The 17,658-nt window shown below is 63.5% G+C and overlaps 3 protein-coding genes across 3 annotated transcripts; 1 reads left to right on the forward strand and 2 right to left on the reverse strand.

The window, feature by feature from the left end:
* Positions 1 to 2,389: 2,389 nt before the first annotated feature.
* LOC143171222 (feather keratin 4-like) lies at positions 2,390 to 3,053 on the reverse strand. Its single transcript, XM_076360043.1, has one exon. The coding sequence runs from the start codon at positions 3,035 to 3,037 to the stop codon at positions 2,672 to 2,674; it is 366 nt and encodes a 121-aa protein (XP_076216158.1). The 5' UTR covers positions 3,038 to 3,053; the 3' UTR covers positions 2,390 to 2,671.
* Positions 3,054 to 10,348: 7,295 nt separating this feature from the next.
* LOC143171223 (feather keratin 4-like) lies at positions 10,349 to 11,290 on the forward strand. The gene is made up of 2 exons (XM_076360044.1): positions 10,349 to 10,367; positions 10,473 to 11,290. Exon 2 carries the CDS (start codon positions 10,497 to 10,499, stop codon positions 10,860 to 10,862), a length of 366 nt encoding a protein of 121 aa, XP_076216159.1. The 5' UTR covers positions 10,349 to 10,367; positions 10,473 to 10,496; the 3' UTR covers positions 10,863 to 11,290.
* A 2,572-nt stretch (positions 11,291 to 13,862) lies between these two features.
* On the reverse strand, positions 13,863 to 14,444 carry LOC143171230 (feather keratin 4-like). The gene is made up of 2 exons (XM_076360060.1): positions 14,426 to 14,444; positions 13,863 to 14,320 (listed from the first exon to the last, which is right to left on the reverse strand). Exon 2 carries the CDS (start codon positions 14,294 to 14,296, stop codon positions 13,931 to 13,933), a length of 366 nt encoding a protein of 121 aa, XP_076216175.1. The 5' UTR covers positions 14,297 to 14,320; positions 14,426 to 14,444; the 3' UTR covers positions 13,863 to 13,930.
* Between the last annotated feature and the right edge of the window lie 3,214 nt (positions 14,445 to 17,658).

Genomic DNA, 17,658 nt, shown 5'->3' on the forward strand with positions numbered 1-17,658 from the left:
CTCCTGTCTCCCTCCCTCTGTGTCCCAAGTCAGGAAGACCCTGGGGGCGGGTGCCCAGCAGCTGTGGGAGGGTAAATGCTGGTGCTGAGATGCCCAGGCGAGGTGAGGTGGGGCGGTGTTGGGAGAGGGAGGGAGCAGGCAGCAGGCAGGGGAGACAGAGCCTTTTGGCGGGGCTTGCAGGAGCTGGGGAAAGGGCAGAGGGCAGAGAGCAGGCCAGGCGCTGGCAGTGCTCCTTTGCCTGGCCTTCTCAGCCCGGGAGCGGCACCAGTTCTGCCAGGTCCCTCAGCTCCACAGAAGCCCGGCAGCATCTGCAGGAACCTGCACAGAGGAGGCTGGATGAGAGCCAGTGTTAAACCCCACGCCTGGGAAATGGCTGTCGATTGCTGGAGAGCAGCTTGTCAGGAAAGGCCCGGGGGGCACTGGGGGACACCAAGGTGAGCGTGAGCCGGCAAGGTGCCTTGGGGCAAGGGTGGCCAGCAGTGTCCTGGGCTGCATGCGGAGGAGGTGGAGGGAGGGGATCTTTGCCCTCCACTCAGCACTGGCGAGGCCAGCCCTGTGGTGCTGTGTCCAGTGCTGGGCTCCCCAGCACAGGAGAGATGTGGGGCTACTGGAGAGAGTCCAGCATAGGGCCACGCAGATGATTGCGCCGGTTTTGGCTGGGACAGAGTTAATTTTCTTCAGAGTAGCTGGTACGGGGCTATGGGTTGGCGTTGTGCTGAAAAGAGTGTTGATACTACTGGGATGTTTTTGTTGTTGCTGAGCAGTGCTTACACAGAGTCAAGGCCGTTTCTGCTTCTCACACTGCCCTGGCAACGAGTAGGCTGGGGGTGCACAAGCCGCTGGGAGGGGACACAGCTGACCCCAGCAGACCAAGGGGATTTTCCGTACCATATGATGTCATGCCCAGCAATAGAAAGCTGGGGGAAGAAGAAGGAAGGGGGGCACGTTTGGAGTGATGGCGTTTGTCTTCCCAAGCAACCGTTACACGTGATGGAGCCCTGCTTTCCTGGAGATGGCTGAACAGCTGCCGCCGATGGGAAGGAGCGAATGAATTCCTTATTTTGCTTGGCTTGCGTGCGCGGCTCTTGCTCTACTTCCTAGAGTGTCTTTATCTCAACCCAGGAGTTTTCTCACTTTTACCCCTCCGATTCTCTCCCCCATCCCACCCACCGGGGGGGAGTGCGCGAGCTGCTCCGTGGTGTTCACTCGCCAGCTGGGGTTGAACCACAAAGATCTTGAAGGGACAGGGAGCATCGCCCTTTGGGGGAGCGCCTCAGAGAGATGGGACTGTTCCTCCTCGTGCCAAGGAGGCTCATCGAGTCCTATCAATGTCCACACATGCCTGAAGGGAAAAGGCGTTGAGAAGATGGAGCCAGGCTCTTTTCAGATGTGTCCAGTGCCAGGACAAGAGGCAATGGGCACCAGCTGAAACACCGGAGGCTCCGCCTCAACATCCCAAAACACTTTTTTCACTGTGAGGGTGACGAGCACTGGCACAGGTTGCCGCGGGAGGTTGTGGAGTCTCCGTCCTTGGAGACGTGCAAAAGCCGTCTGGGCATGGTGCTGGGCAGCCGGCTCTGGGTGACCCTGCTTGAGGCGGCAGCATGACAAGATGGCCTGCAAAGGTTCCTGCCACAGTAATCAGGCTGTGATTTCTGTGATTTTGTGCCTGTGGCAGAGAACGGAGGAGCACCGAGCGTGTTGGCCTGTGCTGGGGGTGAGAAGGGGAAAGGGAAGAGGAAGGAGAAGAGGGAAGGGGAGGAGGAAGTAGAAGGGGAAGGAGGAAGGGGAGGAGGAAGTAGAAGGGGAAGGAGGAAGGGAATGGGAAGCAGAAGGGGAAGAAGCAGGGGGAAGGGAAGAGGAAGGGGGAGGGGGAGGGGGAGAAGAAGAGGAAAGGGAAGGGGAAGGAGACTAAGAAGGGGGAGAGAAGAAGGAGGGAAAGGGAAAGAAGAAGAGGAAAGAGAAGGGGAAGGGGAGGGGATAAGGAAGAGGACGGGGAATCTCCCCTTTGCTTTCTCCCCCAGGGCCTGAAGCAGAGCCATGGAGGCACAAAGGGGCTGGAGCCACGGCAGGCATTGCCCCTGGCTGTCCTCCAGCCCCTGGAGCAGCCGCGCTCATGTGCAAGGAGGCTGGAAGTCTGTAAACGCCCCCGGGCTGCATGTCCTGCAGGCAGGGGAGCAGCCTGTGTTCAGGCAGGGCCCTTGGAGCTCAGCTCCAGGACCATGTGTGGCCAGAGCTGCCGGGGCTGTGGGGTCTCCCCAAAGGCAGCTCAGCCTGGCTCTGCTGGGGCTAAGAGACTGCCCTGGCCCGGCTGGCAGGGGACACGTGCAGGGCAAGGGAACCCTGCAGCCCAGGCTGGGCTTTGAAAGACAAGGCGGCGAGGCAGGCATTGGATGCAGGCTTGTTTTATTGCAGTGGAGAAAGCCACATAAGGCAGAGGCAGGCAGGCTGTCCCCCCGGGCTTCAAGAGCGGTGTTCCTTCAGGCTTCTCCCAGGCAGCAGCCGTTGCAGAGACAAGCGAGCGGCCTGTGGGACGATGGTGGAGTCGCGCATGCGGGCACGGGCAGGAGCAAGGAGGAGAGGCAGCATGGAGAGAGGGGAAGGAGGGGAGAAAGGAGAGGAGGCATGAGGCTGAGGTGGCCCAGGGATGCTGGGGGCTTTGGGGCTGGGTTTAGCAGGGCCCACAGGTGTCCCACAGCTTCTTGCTGTAGCGGGGCAAGACGTAAGGGCTGCAGGCAGGAGGAGCGTAGGGTCTGCCAAAGGTGCAGAGGCCCCCCGAGCCCAGCGTGGCCCCGGCACCGTAGAGGCCCCCCAGCCCCAGGGAGCCCCCAAAGGCGGGTGCTCCCGAGGAGCCCACCACGGCTTGCTGGGGGAAGGAGCTGAGGATGGGGCCGGGGAAGGTGACGACGACGGGGGGCGGCTGGATGAAGGCCGTTGAGTCGGGGCACTGCCGGGCGCACAGCTCGTTGCAGCTGTCAGCGATGGGCTGGGGGACGGCGACGCTGGTTTTCGGTGGGCACAGGTCGTAGCAAGACATCTTTGTGCGAGAGCGCTGAGCCTGAAACACGTGGCCCCAAGGACAGGTGTCATGAGCGAGGGCGAGATCCCCCAGCTGAGCAGTGCCCTGTGCCCAGGGCTGCCTTGGAGCTGGAGGGACCAGAGCCACCGCCTTGCCCGCACTGCCCACCGCTTGCCCTTTGCCCAGCCAGCCCCGCTCAGTGCCCTGCTCTCTGCACCCCTCGCCACGCTTCTCTCTGCACACAGAGGCCACATAAGCCCTCCCCGAGAGCCTGTGCAGGGCCTGGCCCTGCGTGTCCTGGCCTTGGGGCTCCTTCCTCCTCCCGCTGCAGCTCAGCCCACCCTGGCCATCCAAGCCTGCTGCCAGCAGGCCCGATGCCGGCAGAGCTCTCCCGGCCAGGGAGGCCCCATGCCGGCCCCTGCCAGAAGAGGCAGAGACCCGCAGGCACCCACCTACCCTTTTCCTGAGCAGAGCGAGGCAGGAGCAGTGGATGCCATCGCTCACCGTGGGCAGTGCTTTTATGCTGGGCCGATGAGCGCGGGGAGGAGCTGGCTGCGCTGGGGGCACGTGGCCTGTGGCGGCCGAGCCCCTGCCTCCTCCCCGCGTGGCACGGGGCTGTTTTGCTGACACCGTTTCCTCGCCAGTCCCAACCCGCTGTATCAGCCCCTGCAATTACCCGCTCGGACACTTGCCAGCTGCCACCTAATGGACCAAATTAGCCTCGCTGTCTTTTCATTATCTCGCTGTGTAAGAGGGCACGCAGCGTGACGAAGGCTGACTGCAAGTGCCCTGCGTGCCATAGCTCTTCCCCAAGGGCTTGGTCTCGGGGCGGCCCCATGCCCTCTTTGCAGAGCCACGGGGAAGACCAGGGTCCCATCGCTGGGCAACAAGTTGGCCTTGCAAAGGCCTCCCGCACGCCAGCGGCTGCGTGACGTATGCCGTGTGGCTATTATCTACAGAGACGTGAGGTTACGAAACAAAAAAGCAAAGGCACCCCTCTCGGGCACTGCCTGCTCAGCACGATGCATCATTCGCCAGCCCAACGGAGCCGGCCTCCATCTGCCTGCAGGCGTTGGCCGTGGACCTCTGCAAGTCTGGGGGAGAAAGACCCCTCGTGCTCTTTCCCGAGGTGCCTGATGCAAGAAGGAGAGATCCCCGCCTGGGCCCACGCCACAAGGCTCGTGCCAGCCTACCCCTCGCAGGTGTCCTGGGAGCCCCAGTGCCAGGGGACGGTGCTGGGCAGAGGCTGCCCTCGGGGTGCTGGGGAGCTGGGAGCCCCGTCTGAATGCACAGCTGCAGCAGCCCCTGGCTGGGCTGGCGCTCGGCGGCGGCTCTCCTCCCAGCAGAGCCTGGCTGCGGGCACAGGGCAGAGGTGTCCTCCCAGGGCAGGCAGCGAGAAGCTGCAGAAGCACGTCCCTCGCCTGCCGTGCACAGCCCCCAGCAGGGAGATGCCTGCTGTCGTTTAGACCACAGGGCAGAAAGGGAAGGAAAGCCTCGGAAGCAGCACGTGCTGGGTCTGGCGAGGGGATGCTGACTCAGGGAGGGGCAGGAGCCGGACAGCCCCGTCGTCATCAGCAGGAGGGAGTGCCGCCTCTGCAGTTTGGCCCAGGTGGTGCTGAGCAATGGCGGGGCCGGTATAAAAGCTCTGCCTCTGCCAGGCTCTCCCATCCTCTGCTCTGGTCGCCTTCTCCTCAGGGAACAGGGTAAGTCTGCGAGCGCTTCTCCTCCTCTCCCCCTGCTCCGGCGCCAGCCCCTCCACCTCGGGCGCTCCCCTCGGCTGCTCTCTTGCAACCTCTGCCCTCTTGCAGAGCACCGTCCAATCCCGCACAAAGATGTCTTGCTACGACCTGTGCCCACCGAAAACCAGCGTCGCCGTCCCCCAGCCCATCGCTGACAGCTGCAACGAGCTGTGCGCCCGGCAGTGCCCTGACTCAACAGCCTTCATCCAGCCGCCCCCCGTCGTCGTCACCTTCCCCGGCCCCATCCTCAGCTCCTTCCCCCAGCAAGCCGTGGTGGGCTCCTTGGGAGCACCCGCCTTTGGGGGCTCCCTGGGGCTGGGGGGCCTCTACGGTGCCGGGGCCACGCTGGGCTCGGGGGGCCTCTGCACCTTTGGCAGACCCTACGCTCCTCCCGCCTGCAGCCCTTACGTCTTGCCCCGCTACAGCAAGAAGCTGTGGGACACCCGTGGGCCCTGCTAGACCCAGTCCAGCCCCACGCACTGCCCCCAGCCCAAACGCCAACACCACCACCACCACCCACGCAGGGCTGAGCTGGCGGGCACGAGGCACTGAGGAGTGCTGAACGTGTCCCAGCCAACGCCTGGGCAGCTGGTAGTGCCGCACACCCTCGGCCCTTCCCTGCCCTCTGCTCTCCTCCCCTCCTGTCTCTTCCCAGCTCTTGGACGGGGCAGGAGGTACACCCGAAAGGCCCTGCGGGGGCTGATGGCCCAAGTCCTTGGGATCTGGAATGCCGCACCAAGGGGGCATCTGGAGCGAGAAGCAATGCTCTGGAGAAGATCCCTCTGCCTTCCCCAACACGGGGCGACCAGCCTCTCTGGGTCTTGCCCACTGTTTGTCCGAGAGCCTCTCCTGCCCCTCGGGGCACAATAAAGATTTCCTGCATCGCACTCCTGTCTCCCTCCCTCTGTGTCCCAAGTCAGGAAGACCCTGGGGGCGGGTGCCCAGCAGCTGTGGGAGGGTAAATGCTGGTGCTGAGATGCCCAGGCGAGGTGAGGTGGGGCGGTGTTGGGAGAGGGAGGGAGCAGGCAGCAGGCAGGGGAGACAGAGCCTTTTGGCGGGGCTTGCAGGAGCTGGGGAAAGGGCAGAGGGCAGAGAGCAGGCCAGGCGCTGGCAGTGCTCCTTTGCCTGGCCTTCTCAGCCCGGGAGCGGCACCAGTTCTGCCAGGTCCCTCAGCTCCACAGAAGCCCGGCAGCATCTGCAGGAACCTGCACAGAGGAGGCTGGATGAGAGCCAGTGTTAAACCCCACGCCTGGGAAATGGCTGTCGATTGCTGGAGAGCAGCTTGTCAGGAAAGGCCCGGGGGGCACTGGGGGACACCAAGGTGAGCGTGAGCCGGCAAGGTGCCTTGGGGCAAGGGTGGCCAGCAGTGTCCTGGGCTGCATGCGGAGGAGGTGGAGGGAGGGGATCTTTGCCCTCCACTCAGCACTGGCGAGGCCAGCCCTGTGGTGCTGTGTCCAGTGCTGGGCTCCCCAGCACAGGAGAGATGTGGGGCTACTGGAGAGAGTCCAGCATAGGGCCACGCAGATGATTGCGCCGGTTTTGGCTGGGACAGAGTTAATTTTCTTCAGAGTAGCTGGTACGGGGCTATGGGTTGGCGTTGTGCTGAAAAGAGTGTTGATACTACTGGGATGTTTTTGTTGTTGCTGAGCAGTGCTTACACAGAGTCAAGGCCGTTTCTGCTTCTCACACTGCCCTGGCAACGAGTAGGCTGGGGGTGCACAAGCCGCTGGGAGGGGACACAGCTGACCCCAGCAGACCAAGGGGATTTTCCGTACCATATGATGTCATGCCCAGCAATAGAAAGCTGGGGGAAGAAGAAGGAAGGGGGGCACGTTTGGAGTGATGGCGTTTGTCTTCCCAAGCAACCGTTACACGTGATGGAGCCCTGCTTTCCTGGAGATGGCTGAACAGCTGCCGCCGATGGGAAGGAGCGAATGAATTCCTTATTTTGCTTGGCTTGCGTGCGCGGCTCTTGCTCTACTTCCTAGAGTGTCTTTATCTCAACCCAGGAGTTTTCTCACTTTTACCCCTCCGATTCTCTCCCCCATCCCACCCACCGGGGGGGAGTGCGCGAGCTGCTCCGTGGTGTTCACTCGCCAGCTGGGGTTGAACCACAAAGATCTTGAAGGGACAGGGAGCATCGCCCTTTGGGGGAGCGCCTCAGAGAGATGGGACTGTTCCTCCTCGTGCCAAGGAGGCTCATCGAGTCCTATCAATGTCCACACATGCCTGAAGGGAAAAGGCGTTGAGAAGATGGAGCCAGGCTCTTTTCAGATGTGTCCAGTGCCAGGACAAGAGGCAATGGGCACCAGCTGAAACACCGGAGGCTCCGCCTCAACATCCCAAAACACTTTTTTCACTGTGAGGGTGACGAGCACTGGCACAGGTTGCCGCGGGAGGTTGTGGAGTCTCCGTCCTTGGAGACGTGCAAAAGCCGTCTGGGCATGGTGCTGGGCAGCCGGCTCTGGGTGACCCTGCTTGAGGCGGCAGCATGACAAGATGGCCTGCAAAGGTTCCTGCCACAGTAATCAGGCTGTGATTTCTGTGATTTTCTGCCTGTGGCAGAGAACGGAGGAGCACCGAGCGTGTTGGCCTGTGCTGGGGGTGAGAAGGGGAAAGGGAAGAGGAAGGAGAAGAGGGAAGGGGAGGAGGAAGTAGAAGGGGAAGGAGGAAGGGGAGGAGGAAGTAGAAGGGGAAGGAGGAAGGGAATGGGAAGCAGAAGGGGAAGAAGCAGGGGGAAGGGAAGAGGAAGGGGGAGGGGGAGGGGGAGAAGAAGAGGAAAGGGAAGGGGAAGGAGACTAAGAAGGGGGAGAGAAGAAGGAGGGAAAGGGAAAGAAGAAGAGGAAAGAGAAGGGGAAGGGGAGGGGATAAGGAAGAGGACGGGGAATCTCCCCTTTGCTTTCTCCCCCAGGGCCTGAAGCAGAGCCATGGAGGCACAAAGGGGCTGGAGCCACGGCAGGCATTGCCCCTGGCTGTCCTCCAGCCCCTGGAGCAGCCGCGCTCATGTGCAAGGAGGCTGGAAGTCTGTAAACGCCCCCGGGCTGCATGTCCTGCAGGCAGGGGAGCAGCCTGTGTTCAGGCAGGGCCCTTGGAGCTCAGCTCCAGGACCATGTGTGGCCAGAGCTGCCGGGGCTGTGGGGTCTCCCCAAAGGCAGCTCAGCCTGGCTCTGCTGGGGCTAAGAGACTGCCCTGGCCCGGCTGGCAGGGGACACGTGCAGGGCAAGGGAACCCTGCAGCCCAGGCTGGGCTTTGAAAGACAAGGCGGCGAGGCAGGCATTGGATGCAGGCTTGTTTTATTGCAGTGGAGAAAGCCACATAAGGCAGAGGCAGGCAGGCTGTCCCCCCGGGCTTCAAGAGCGGTGTTCCTTCAGGCTTCTCCCAGGCAGCAGCCGTTGCAGAGACAAGCGAGCGGCCTGTGGGACGATGGTGGAGTCGCGCATGCGGGCACGGGCAGGAGCAAGGAGGAGAGGCAGCATGGAGAGAGGGGAAGGAGGGGAGAAAGGAGAGGAGGCATGAGGCTGAGGTGGCCCAGGGATGCTGGGGGCTTTGGGGCTGGGTTTAGCAGGGCCCACAGGTGTCCCACAGCTTCTTGCTGTAGCGGGGCAAGACGTAAGGGCTGCAGGCGGGAGGAGCGTAGGGTCTGCCAAAGGTGCAGAGGCCCCCCGAGCCCAGCGTGGCCCCGGCACCGTAGAGGCCCCCCAGCCCCAGGGAGCCCCCAAAGGCGGGTGCTCCCAAGGAGCCCACCACGGCTTGCTGGGGGAAGGAGCTGAGGATGGGGCCGGGGAAGGTGACGACGACGGGGGGCGGCTGGATGAAGGCCGTTGAGTCGGGGCACTGCCGGGCGCACAGCTCGTTGCAGCTGTCAGCGATGGGCTGGGGGACGGCGACGCTGGTTTTCGGTGGGCACAGGTCGTAGCAAGACATCTTTGTGCGAGAGCGCTGAGCCTGAAACACGTGGCCCCAAGGACAGGTGTCATGAGCGAGGGCGAGATCCCCCAGCTGAGCAGTGCCCTGTGCCCAGGGCTGCCTTGGAGCTGGAGGGACCAGAGCCACCGCCTTGCCCGCACTGCCCACCGCTTGCCCTTTGCCCAGCCAGCCCCGCTCAGTGCCCTGCTCTCTGCACCCCTCGCCACGCTTCTCTCTGCACACAGAGGCCACATAAGCCCTCCCCGAGAGCCTGTGCAGGGCCTGGCCCTGCGTGTCCTGGCCTTGGGGCTCCTTCCTCCTCCCGCTGCAGCTCAGCCCACCCTGGCCATCCAAGCCTGCTGCCAGCAGGCCCGATGCCGGCAGAGCTCTCCCGGCCAGGGAGGCCCCATGCCGGCCCCTGCCAGAAGAGGCAGAGACCCGCAGGCACCCACCTACCCTTTTCCTGAGCAGAGCGAGGCAGGAGCAGTGGATGCCATCGCTCACCGTGGGCAGTGCTTTTATGCTGGGCCGATGAGCGCGGGGAGGAGCTGGCTGCGCTGGGGGCACGTGGCCTGTGGCGGCCGAGCCCCTGCCTCCTCCCCGCGTGGCACGGGGCTGTTTTGCTGACACCGTTTCCTCGCCAGTCCCAACCCGCTGTATCAGCCCCTGCAATTACCCGCTCGGACACTTGCCAGCTGCCACCTAATGGACCAAATTAGCCTCGCTGTCTTTTCATTATCTCGCTGTGTAAGAGGGCACGCAGCGTGACGAAGGCTGACTGCAAGTGCCCTGCGTGCCATAGCTCTTCCCCAAGGGCTTGGTCTCGGGGCGGCCCCATGCCCTCTTTGCAGAGCCACGGGGAAGACCAGGGTCCCATCTCTGGGCAACAAGTTGGCCTTGCAAAGGCCTCCCGCACGCCAGCGGCTGCGTGACGTATGCCGTGTGGCTATTATCTACAGAGACGTGAGGTTACGAAACAAAAAAGCAAAGGCACCCCTCTCGGGCACTGCCTGCTCAGCACGATGCATCATTCGCCAGCCCAACGGAGCCGGCCTCCATCTGCCTGCAGGCGTTGGCCGTGGACCTCTGCAAGTCTGGGGGAGAAAGACCCCTCGTGCTCTTTCCCGAGGTGCCTGATGCAAGAAGGAGAGATCCCCGCCTGGGCCCACGCCACAAGGCTCGTGCCAGCCTACCCCTCGCAGGTGTCCTGGGAGCCCCAGTGCCAGGGGACGGTGCTGGGCAGAGGCTGCCCTCGGGGTGCTGGGGAGCTGGGAGCCCCGTCTGAATGCACAGCTGCAGCAGCCCCTGGCTGGGCTGGCGCTCGGTGGCGGCTCTCCTCCCAGCAGAGCCTGGCTGCGGGCACAGGGCAGAGGTGTCTTCCCAGGGCAGGCAGCGAGAAGCTGCAGAAGCACGTCCCTCGCCTGCCGTGCGCAGCCCCCAGCAGGGAGATGCCTGCTGTCGTTTAGACCACAGGGCAGAAAGGGAAGGAAAGCCTCGGAAGCAGCACGTGCTGGGTCTGGCGAGGGGATGCTGACTCAGGGAGGGGCAGGAGCCGGACAGCCCCGTCGTCATCAGCAGGAGGGAGTGCCGCCTCTGCAGATTGGCCCAGGTGGTGCTGAGCAATGGCGGGGCCGGTATAAAAGCTCTGCCTCTGCCAGGCTCTCCCATCCTCTGCTCTGGTCGCCTTCTCCTCGGGGAACAGGGTAAGTCTGCGAGCGCTTCTCCTCCTCTCCCCCTGCTCCGGCGCCAGCCCCTCCACCTCGGGCGCTCCCCTCGGCTGCTCTCTTGCAACCTCTGCCCTCTTGCAGAGCACCGTCCAATCCCGCACAAAGATGTCTTGCTACGACCTGTGCCCACCGAAAACCAGCGTCGCCGTCCCCCAGCCCATCGCTGACAGCTGCAACGAGCTGTGCGCCCGGCAGTGCCCCGACTCAACGGCCTTCATCCAGCCGCCCCCCGTCGTCGTCACCTTCCCCGGCCCCATCCTCAGCTCCTTCCCCCAGCAAGCCGTGGTGGGCTCCTTGGGAGCACCCGCCTTTGGGGGCTCCCTGGGGCTGGGGGGCCTCTACGGTGCCGGGGCCACGCTGGGCTCGGGGGGCCTCTGCACCTTTGGCAGACCCTACGCTCCTCCCGCCTGCAGCCCTTACGTCTTGCCCCGCTACAGCAAGAAGCTGTGGGACACCCGTGGGCCCTGCTAGACCCAGTCCAGCCCCACGCACTGCCCCCAGCCCAAACGCCAACACCACCACCACCACCCACGCAGGGCTGAGCTGGCGGGCACGAGGCACTGAGGAGTGCTGAACGTGTCCCAGCCAACGCCTGGGCAGCTGGTAGTGCCGCACACCCTCGGCCCTTCCCTGCCCTCTGCTCTCCTCCCCTCCTGTCTCTTCCCAGCTCTTGGACGGGGCAGGAGGTACACCCGAAAGGCCCTGCGGGGGCTGATGGCCCAAGTCCTTGGGATCTGGAATGCCGCACCAAGGGGGCATCTGGAGCGAGAAGCAATGCTCTGGAGAAGATCCCTCTGCCTTCCCCAACACGGGGCGACCAGCCTCTCTGGGTCTTGCCCACTGTTTGTCCGAGAGCCTCTCCTGCCCCTCGGGGCACAATAAAGATTTCCTGCATCGCACTCCTGTCTCCCTCCCTCTGTGTCCCAAGTCAGGAAGACCCTGGGGGCGGGTGCCCAGCAGCTGTGGGAGGGTAAATGCTGGTGCTGAGATGCCCAGGCGAGGTGAGGTGGGGCGGTGTTGGGAGAGGGAGGGAGCAGGCAGCAGGCAGGGGAGACAGAGCCTTTTGGCGGGGCTTGCAGGAGCTGGGGAAAGGGCAGAGGGCAGAGAGCAGGCCAGGCGCTGGCAGTGCTCCTTTGCCTGGCCTTCTCAGCCCGGGAGCGGCACCAGTTCTGCCAGGTCCCTCAGCTCCACAGAAGCCCGGCAGCATCTGCAGGAACCTGCACAGAGGAGGCTGGATGAGAGCCAGTGTTAAACCCCACGCCTGGGAAATGGCTGTCGATTGCTGGAGAGCAGCTTGTCAGGAAAGGCCCGGGGGGCACTGGGGGACACCAAGGTGAGCGTGAGCCGGCAAGGTGCCTTGGGGCAAGGGTGGCCAGCAGTGTCCTGGGCTGCATGCGGAGGAGGTGGAGGGAGGGGATCTTTGCCCTCCACTCAGCACTGGCGAGGCCAGCCCTGTGGTGCTGTGTCCAGTGCTGGGCTCCCCAGCACAGGAGAGATGTGGGGCTACTGGAGAGAGTCCAGCATAGGGCCACGCAGATGATTGCGCCGGTTTTGGCTGGGACAGAGTTAATTTTCTTCAGAGTAGCTGGTACGGGGCTATGGGTTGGCGTTGTGCTGAAAAGAGTGTTGATACTACTGGGATGTTTTTGTTGTTGCTGAGCAGTGCTTACACAGAGTCAAGGCCGTTTCTGCTTCTCACACTGCCCTGGCAACGAGTAGGCTGGGGGTGCACAAGCCGCTGGGAGGGGACACAGCTGACCCCAGCAGACCAAGGGGATTTTCCGTACCATATGATGTCATGCCCAGCAATAGAAAGCTGGGGGAAGAAGAAGGAAGGGGGGCACGTTTGGAGTGATGGCGTTTGTCTTCCCAAGCAACCGTTACACGTGATGGAGCCCTGCTTTCCTGGAGATGGCTGAACAGCTGCCGCCGATGGGAAGGAGCGAATGAATTCCTTATTTTGCTTGGCTTGCGTGCGCGGCTCTTGCTCTACTTCCTAGAGTGTCTTTATCTCAACCCAGGAGTTTTCTCACTTTTACCCCTCCGATTCTCTCCCCCATCCCACCCACCGGGGGGAGTGCGCGAGCTGCTCCGTGGTGTTCACTCGCCAGCTGGGGTTGAACCACAAAGATCTTGAAGGGACAGGGAGCATCGCCCTTTGGGGGAGCGCCTCAGAGAGATGGGACTGTTCCTCCTCGTGCCAAGGAGGCTCATCGAGTCCTATCAATGTCCACACATGCCTGAAGGGAAAAGGCGTTGAGAAGATGGAGCCAGGCTCTTTTCAGATGTGTCCAGTGCCAGGACAAGAGGCAATGGGCACCAGCTGAAACACCGGAGGCTCCGCCTCAACATCCCAAAACACTTTTTTCACTGTGAGGGTGACGAGCACTGGCACAGGTTGCCGCGGGAGGTTGTGGAGTCTCCGTCCTTGGAGACGTGCAAAAGCCGTCTGGGCATGGTGCTGGGCAGCCGGCTCTGGGTGACCCTGCTTGAGGCGGCAGCATGACAAGATGGCCTGCAAAGGTTCCTGCCACAGTAATCAGGCTGTGATTTCTGTGATTTTCTGCCTGTGGCAGAGAACGGAGGAGCACCGAGCGTGTTGGCCTGTGCTGGGGGTGAGAAGGGGAAAGGGAAGAGGAAGGAGAAGAGGGAAGGGGAGGAGGAAGTAGAAGGGGAAGGAGGAAGGGAATGGGAAGCAGAAGGGGAAGAAGCAGGGGGAAGGGAAGAGGAAGGGGGAGGGGGAGGGGGAGAAGAAGAGGAAAGGGAAGGGGAAGGAGACTAAGAAGGGGGAGAGAAGAAGGAGGGAAAGGGAAAGAAGAAGAGGAAAGAGAAGGGGAAGGGGAGGGGATAAGGAAGAGGACGGGGAATCTCCCCTTTGCTTTCTCCCCCAGGGCCTGAAGCAGAGCCATGGAGGCACAAAGGGGCTGGAGCCACGGCAGGCATTGCCCCTGGCTGTCCTCCAGCCCCTGGAGCAGCCGCGCTCATGTGCAAGGAGGCTGGAAGTCTGTAAACGCCCCCGGGCTGCATGTCCTGCAGGCAGGGGAGCAGCCTGTGTTCAGGCAGGGCCCTTGGAGCTCAGCTCCAGGACCATGTGTGGCCAGAGCTGCCGGGGCTGTGGGGTCTCCCCAAAGGCAGCTCAGCCTGGCTCTGCTGGGGCTAAGAGACTGCCCTGGCCCGGCTGGCAGGGGACACGTGCAGGGCAAGGGAACCCTGCAGCCCAGGCTGGGCTTTGAAAGACAAGGCGGCGAGGCAGGCATTGGATGCAGGCTTGTTTTATTGCAGTGGAGAAAGCCACATAAGGCAGAGGCAGGCAGGCTGTCCCCCCGGGCTTCAAGAGCGGTGTTCCTTCAGGCTTCTCCCAGGCAGCAGCCGTTGCAGAGACAAGCGAGCGGCCTGTGGGACGATGGTGGAGTCGCGCATGCGGGCACGGGCAGGAGCAAGGAGGAGAGGCAGCAATGGAGAGAGGGGAAGGAGGGGAGAAAGGAGAGGAGGCATGAGGCTGAGGTGGCCCAGGGATGCTGGGGGCTTTGGGGCTGGGTTTAGCAGGGCCCACAGGTGTCCCACAGCTTCTTGCTGTAGCGGGGCAAGACGTAAGGGCTGCAGGCGGGAGGAGCGTAGGGTCTGCCAAAGGTGCAGAGGCCCCCCGAGCCCAGCGTGGCCCCGGCACCGTAGAGGCCCCCCAGCCCCAGGGAGCCCCCAAAGGCGGGTGCTCCCAAGGAGCCCACCACGGCTTGCTGGGGGAAGGAGCTGAGGATGGGGCCGGGGAAGGTGACGACGACGGGGGGCGGCTGGATGAAGGCCGTTGAGTCGGGGCACTGCCGGGCGCACAGCTCGTTGCAGCTGTCAGCGATGGGCTGGGGGACGGCGACGCTGGTTTTCGGTGGGCACAGGTCGTAGCAAGACATCTTTGTGCGGGATTGGACGGTGCTCTGCAAGAGGGCAGAGGTTGCAAGAGAGCAGCCGAGGGGAGCGCCCGAGGTGGAGGGGCTGGCGCCGGAGCAGGGGGAGAGGAGGAGAAGCGCTCGCAGACTTACCCTGTTCCCCGAGGAGAAGGCGACCAGAGCAGAGGATGGGAGAGCCTGGCAGAGGCAGAGCTTTTATACCGGCCCCGCCATTGCTCAGCACCACCTGGGCCAATCTGCAGAGGCGGCACTCCCTCCTGCTGATGACGACGGGGCTGTCCGGCTCCTGCCCCTCCCTGAGTCAGCATCCCCTCGCCAGACCCAGCACGTGCTGCTTCCGAGGCTTTCCTTCCCTTTCTGCCCTGTGGTCTAAACGACAGCAGGCATCTCCCTGCTGGGGGCTGCGCACGGCAGGCGAGGGACGTGCTTCTGCAGCTTCTCGCTGCCTGCCCTGGGAAGACACCTCTGCCCTGTGCCCGCAGCCAGGCTCTGCTGGGAGGAGAGCCGCCGCCGAGCGCCAGCCCAGCCAGGGGCTGCTGCAGCTGTGCATTCAGACGGGGCTCCCAGCTCCCCAGCACCCCGAGGGCAGCCTCTGCCCAGCACCGTCCCCTGGCACTGGGGCTCCCAGGACACCTGCGAGGGGTAGGCTGGCACGAGCCTTGTGGCGTGGGCCCAGGCGGGGATCTCTCCTTCTTGCATCAGGCACCTCGGGAAAGAGCACGAGGGGTCTTTCTCCCCCAGACTTGCAGAGGTCCACGGCCAACGCCTGCAGGCAGATGGAGGCCGGCTCCGTTGGGCTGGCGAATGATGCATCGTGCTGAGCAGGCAGTGCCCGAGAGGGGTGCCTTTGCTTTTTTGTTTCGTAACCTCACGTCTCTGTAGATAATAGCCACACGGCATACGTCACGCAGCCGCTGGCGTGCGGGAGGCCTTTGCAAGGCCAACTTGTTGCCCAGCGATGGGACCCTGGTCTTCCCCGTGGCTCTGCAAAGAGGGCATGGGGCCGCCCCGAGACCAAGCCCTTGGGGAAGAGCTATGGCACGCAGGGCACTTGCAGTCAGCCTTCGTCACGCTGCGTGCCCTCTTACACAGCGAGATAATGAAAAGACAGCGAGGCTAATTTGGTCCATTAGGTGGCAGCTGGCAAGTGTCCGAGCGGGTAATTGCAGGGGCTGATACAGCGGGTTGGGACTGGCGAGGAAACGGTGTCAGCAAAACAGCCCCGTGCCACGCGGGGAGGAGGCAGGGGCTCGGCCGCCACAGGCCACGTGCCCCCAGCGCAGCCAGCTCCTCCCCGCGCTCATCGGCCCAGCATAAAAGCACTGCCCACGGTGAGCGATAGCATCCACTGCTCCTGCCTCGCTCTGCTCAGGAAAAGGGTAGGTGGGTGCCTGCGGGTCTCTGCCTCTTCTGGCAGGGGCCGGCATGGGGCCTCCCTGGCCGGGAGAGCTCTGCCGGCATCGGGCCTGCTGGCAGCAGGCTTGGATGGCCAGGGTGGGCTGAGCTGCAGCGGGAGGAGGAAGGAGCCCCAAGGCCAGGACACGCAGGGCCAGGCCCTGCACAGGCTCTCGGGGAGGGCTTATGTGGCCTCTGTGTGCAGAGAGAAGCGTGGCGAGGGGTGCAGAGAGCAGGGCACTGAGCAGGGCTGGCTGGGCAAAGGGCAAGCGGTGGGCAGTGCGGGCAAGGCGGTGGCTCTGGTCCCTCCAGCTCCAAGGCAGCCCTGGGCACAGGGCACTGCTCAGCTGGGGGATCTCGCCCTCGCTCATGACACCTGTCCTTGGGGCCACGTGTTTCAGGCTCAGCGCTCTCGCACAAAGATGTCTTGCTACGACCTGTGCCCACCGAAAACCAGCGTCGCCGTCCCCCAGCCCATCGCTGACAGCTGCAACGAGCTGTGCGCCCGGCAGTGCCCCGACTCAACGGCCTTCATCCAGCCGCCCCCCGTCGTCGTCACCTTCCCCGGCCCCATCCTCAGCTCCTTCCCCCAGCAAGCCGTGGTGGGCTCCTTGGGAGCACCCGCCTTTGGGGGCTCCCTGGGGCTGGGGGGCCTCTACGGTGCCGGGGCCACGCTGGGCTCGGGGGGCCTCTGCACCTTTGGCAGACCCTACGCTCCTCCCGCCTGCAGCCCTTACGTCTTGCCCCGCTACAGCAAGAAGCTGTGGGACACCTGTGGGCCCTGCTAAACCCAGCCCCAAAGCCCCCAGCATCCCTGGGCCACCTCAGCCTCATGCCTCCTCTCCTTTCTCCCCTCCTTCCCCTCTCTCCATGCTGCCTCTCCTCCTTGCTCCTGCCCGTGCCCACATGCGCGACTCCACCATCGTCCCACAGGCCGCTCGCTTGTCTCTGCAACGGCTGCTGCCTGGGAGAAGCCTGAAGGAACACCGCTCTTGAAGCCCGGGGGGACAGCCTGCCTGCCTCTGCCTTATGTGGCTTTCTCCACTGCAATAAAACAAGCCTGCATCCAATGCCTGCCTCGCCGCCTTGTCTTTCAAAGCCCAGCCTGGGCTGCAGGGTTCCCTTGCCCTGCACGTGTCCCCTGCCAGCCGGGCCAGGGCAGTCTCTTAGCCCCAGCAGAGCCAGGCTGAGCTGCCTTTGGGGAGACCCCACAGCCCCGGCAGCTCTGGCCACACATGGTCCTGGAGCTGAGCTCCAAGGGCCCTGCCTGAACACAGGCTGCTCCCCTGCCTGCAGGACATGCAGCCCGGGGGCGTTTACAGACTTCCAGCCTCCTTGCACATGAGCGCGGCTGCTCCAGGGGCTGGAGGACAGCCAGGGGCAATGCCTGCCGTGGCTCCAGCCCTTTTGTGCCTCCATGGCTCTGCTTCAGGCCCTGGGGGAGAAAGCAAAGGGGAGATTCCCCGTCCTCTTCCTTATCCCCTCCCCTTCCCCTTCTCTTTCCTCTTCTTCTTTCCCTTTCCCTCCTTCTTCTCTCCCCCTTCTTAGTCTCCTTCCCCTTCCCTTTCCTCTTCTTCTCCCCCTCCCCCTCCCCCTTCCTCTTCCCTTCCCCCTGCTTCTTCCCCTTCTGCTTCCCATTCCCTTCCTCCTTCCCCTTCTACTTCCTCCTCCCCTTCCTCCTTCCCCTTCTACTTCCTCCTCCCCTTCCCTCTTCTCCTTCCTCTTCCCTTTCCCCTTCTCACCCCCAGCACAGGCCAACACGCTCGGTGCTCCTCCGTTCTCTGCCACAGGCACAAAATCACAGAAATCACAGCCTGATTACTGTGGCAGGAACCTTTGCAGGCCATCTTGTCATGCTGCCGCCTCAAGCAGGGTCACCCAGAGCCGGCTGCCCAGCACCATGCCCAGACGGCTTTTGCACGTCTCCAAGGACGGAGACTCCACAACCTCCCGCGGCAACCTGTGCCAGT

This window comes from Aptenodytes patagonicus, chromosome 26 (genome assembly GCF_965638725.1).
Source record: "Aptenodytes patagonicus chromosome 26, bAptPat1.pri.cur, whole genome shotgun sequence".
In the NCBI taxonomy this organism is placed as follows: domain Eukaryota; kingdom Metazoa; phylum Chordata; class Aves; order Sphenisciformes; family Spheniscidae; genus Aptenodytes; species Aptenodytes patagonicus.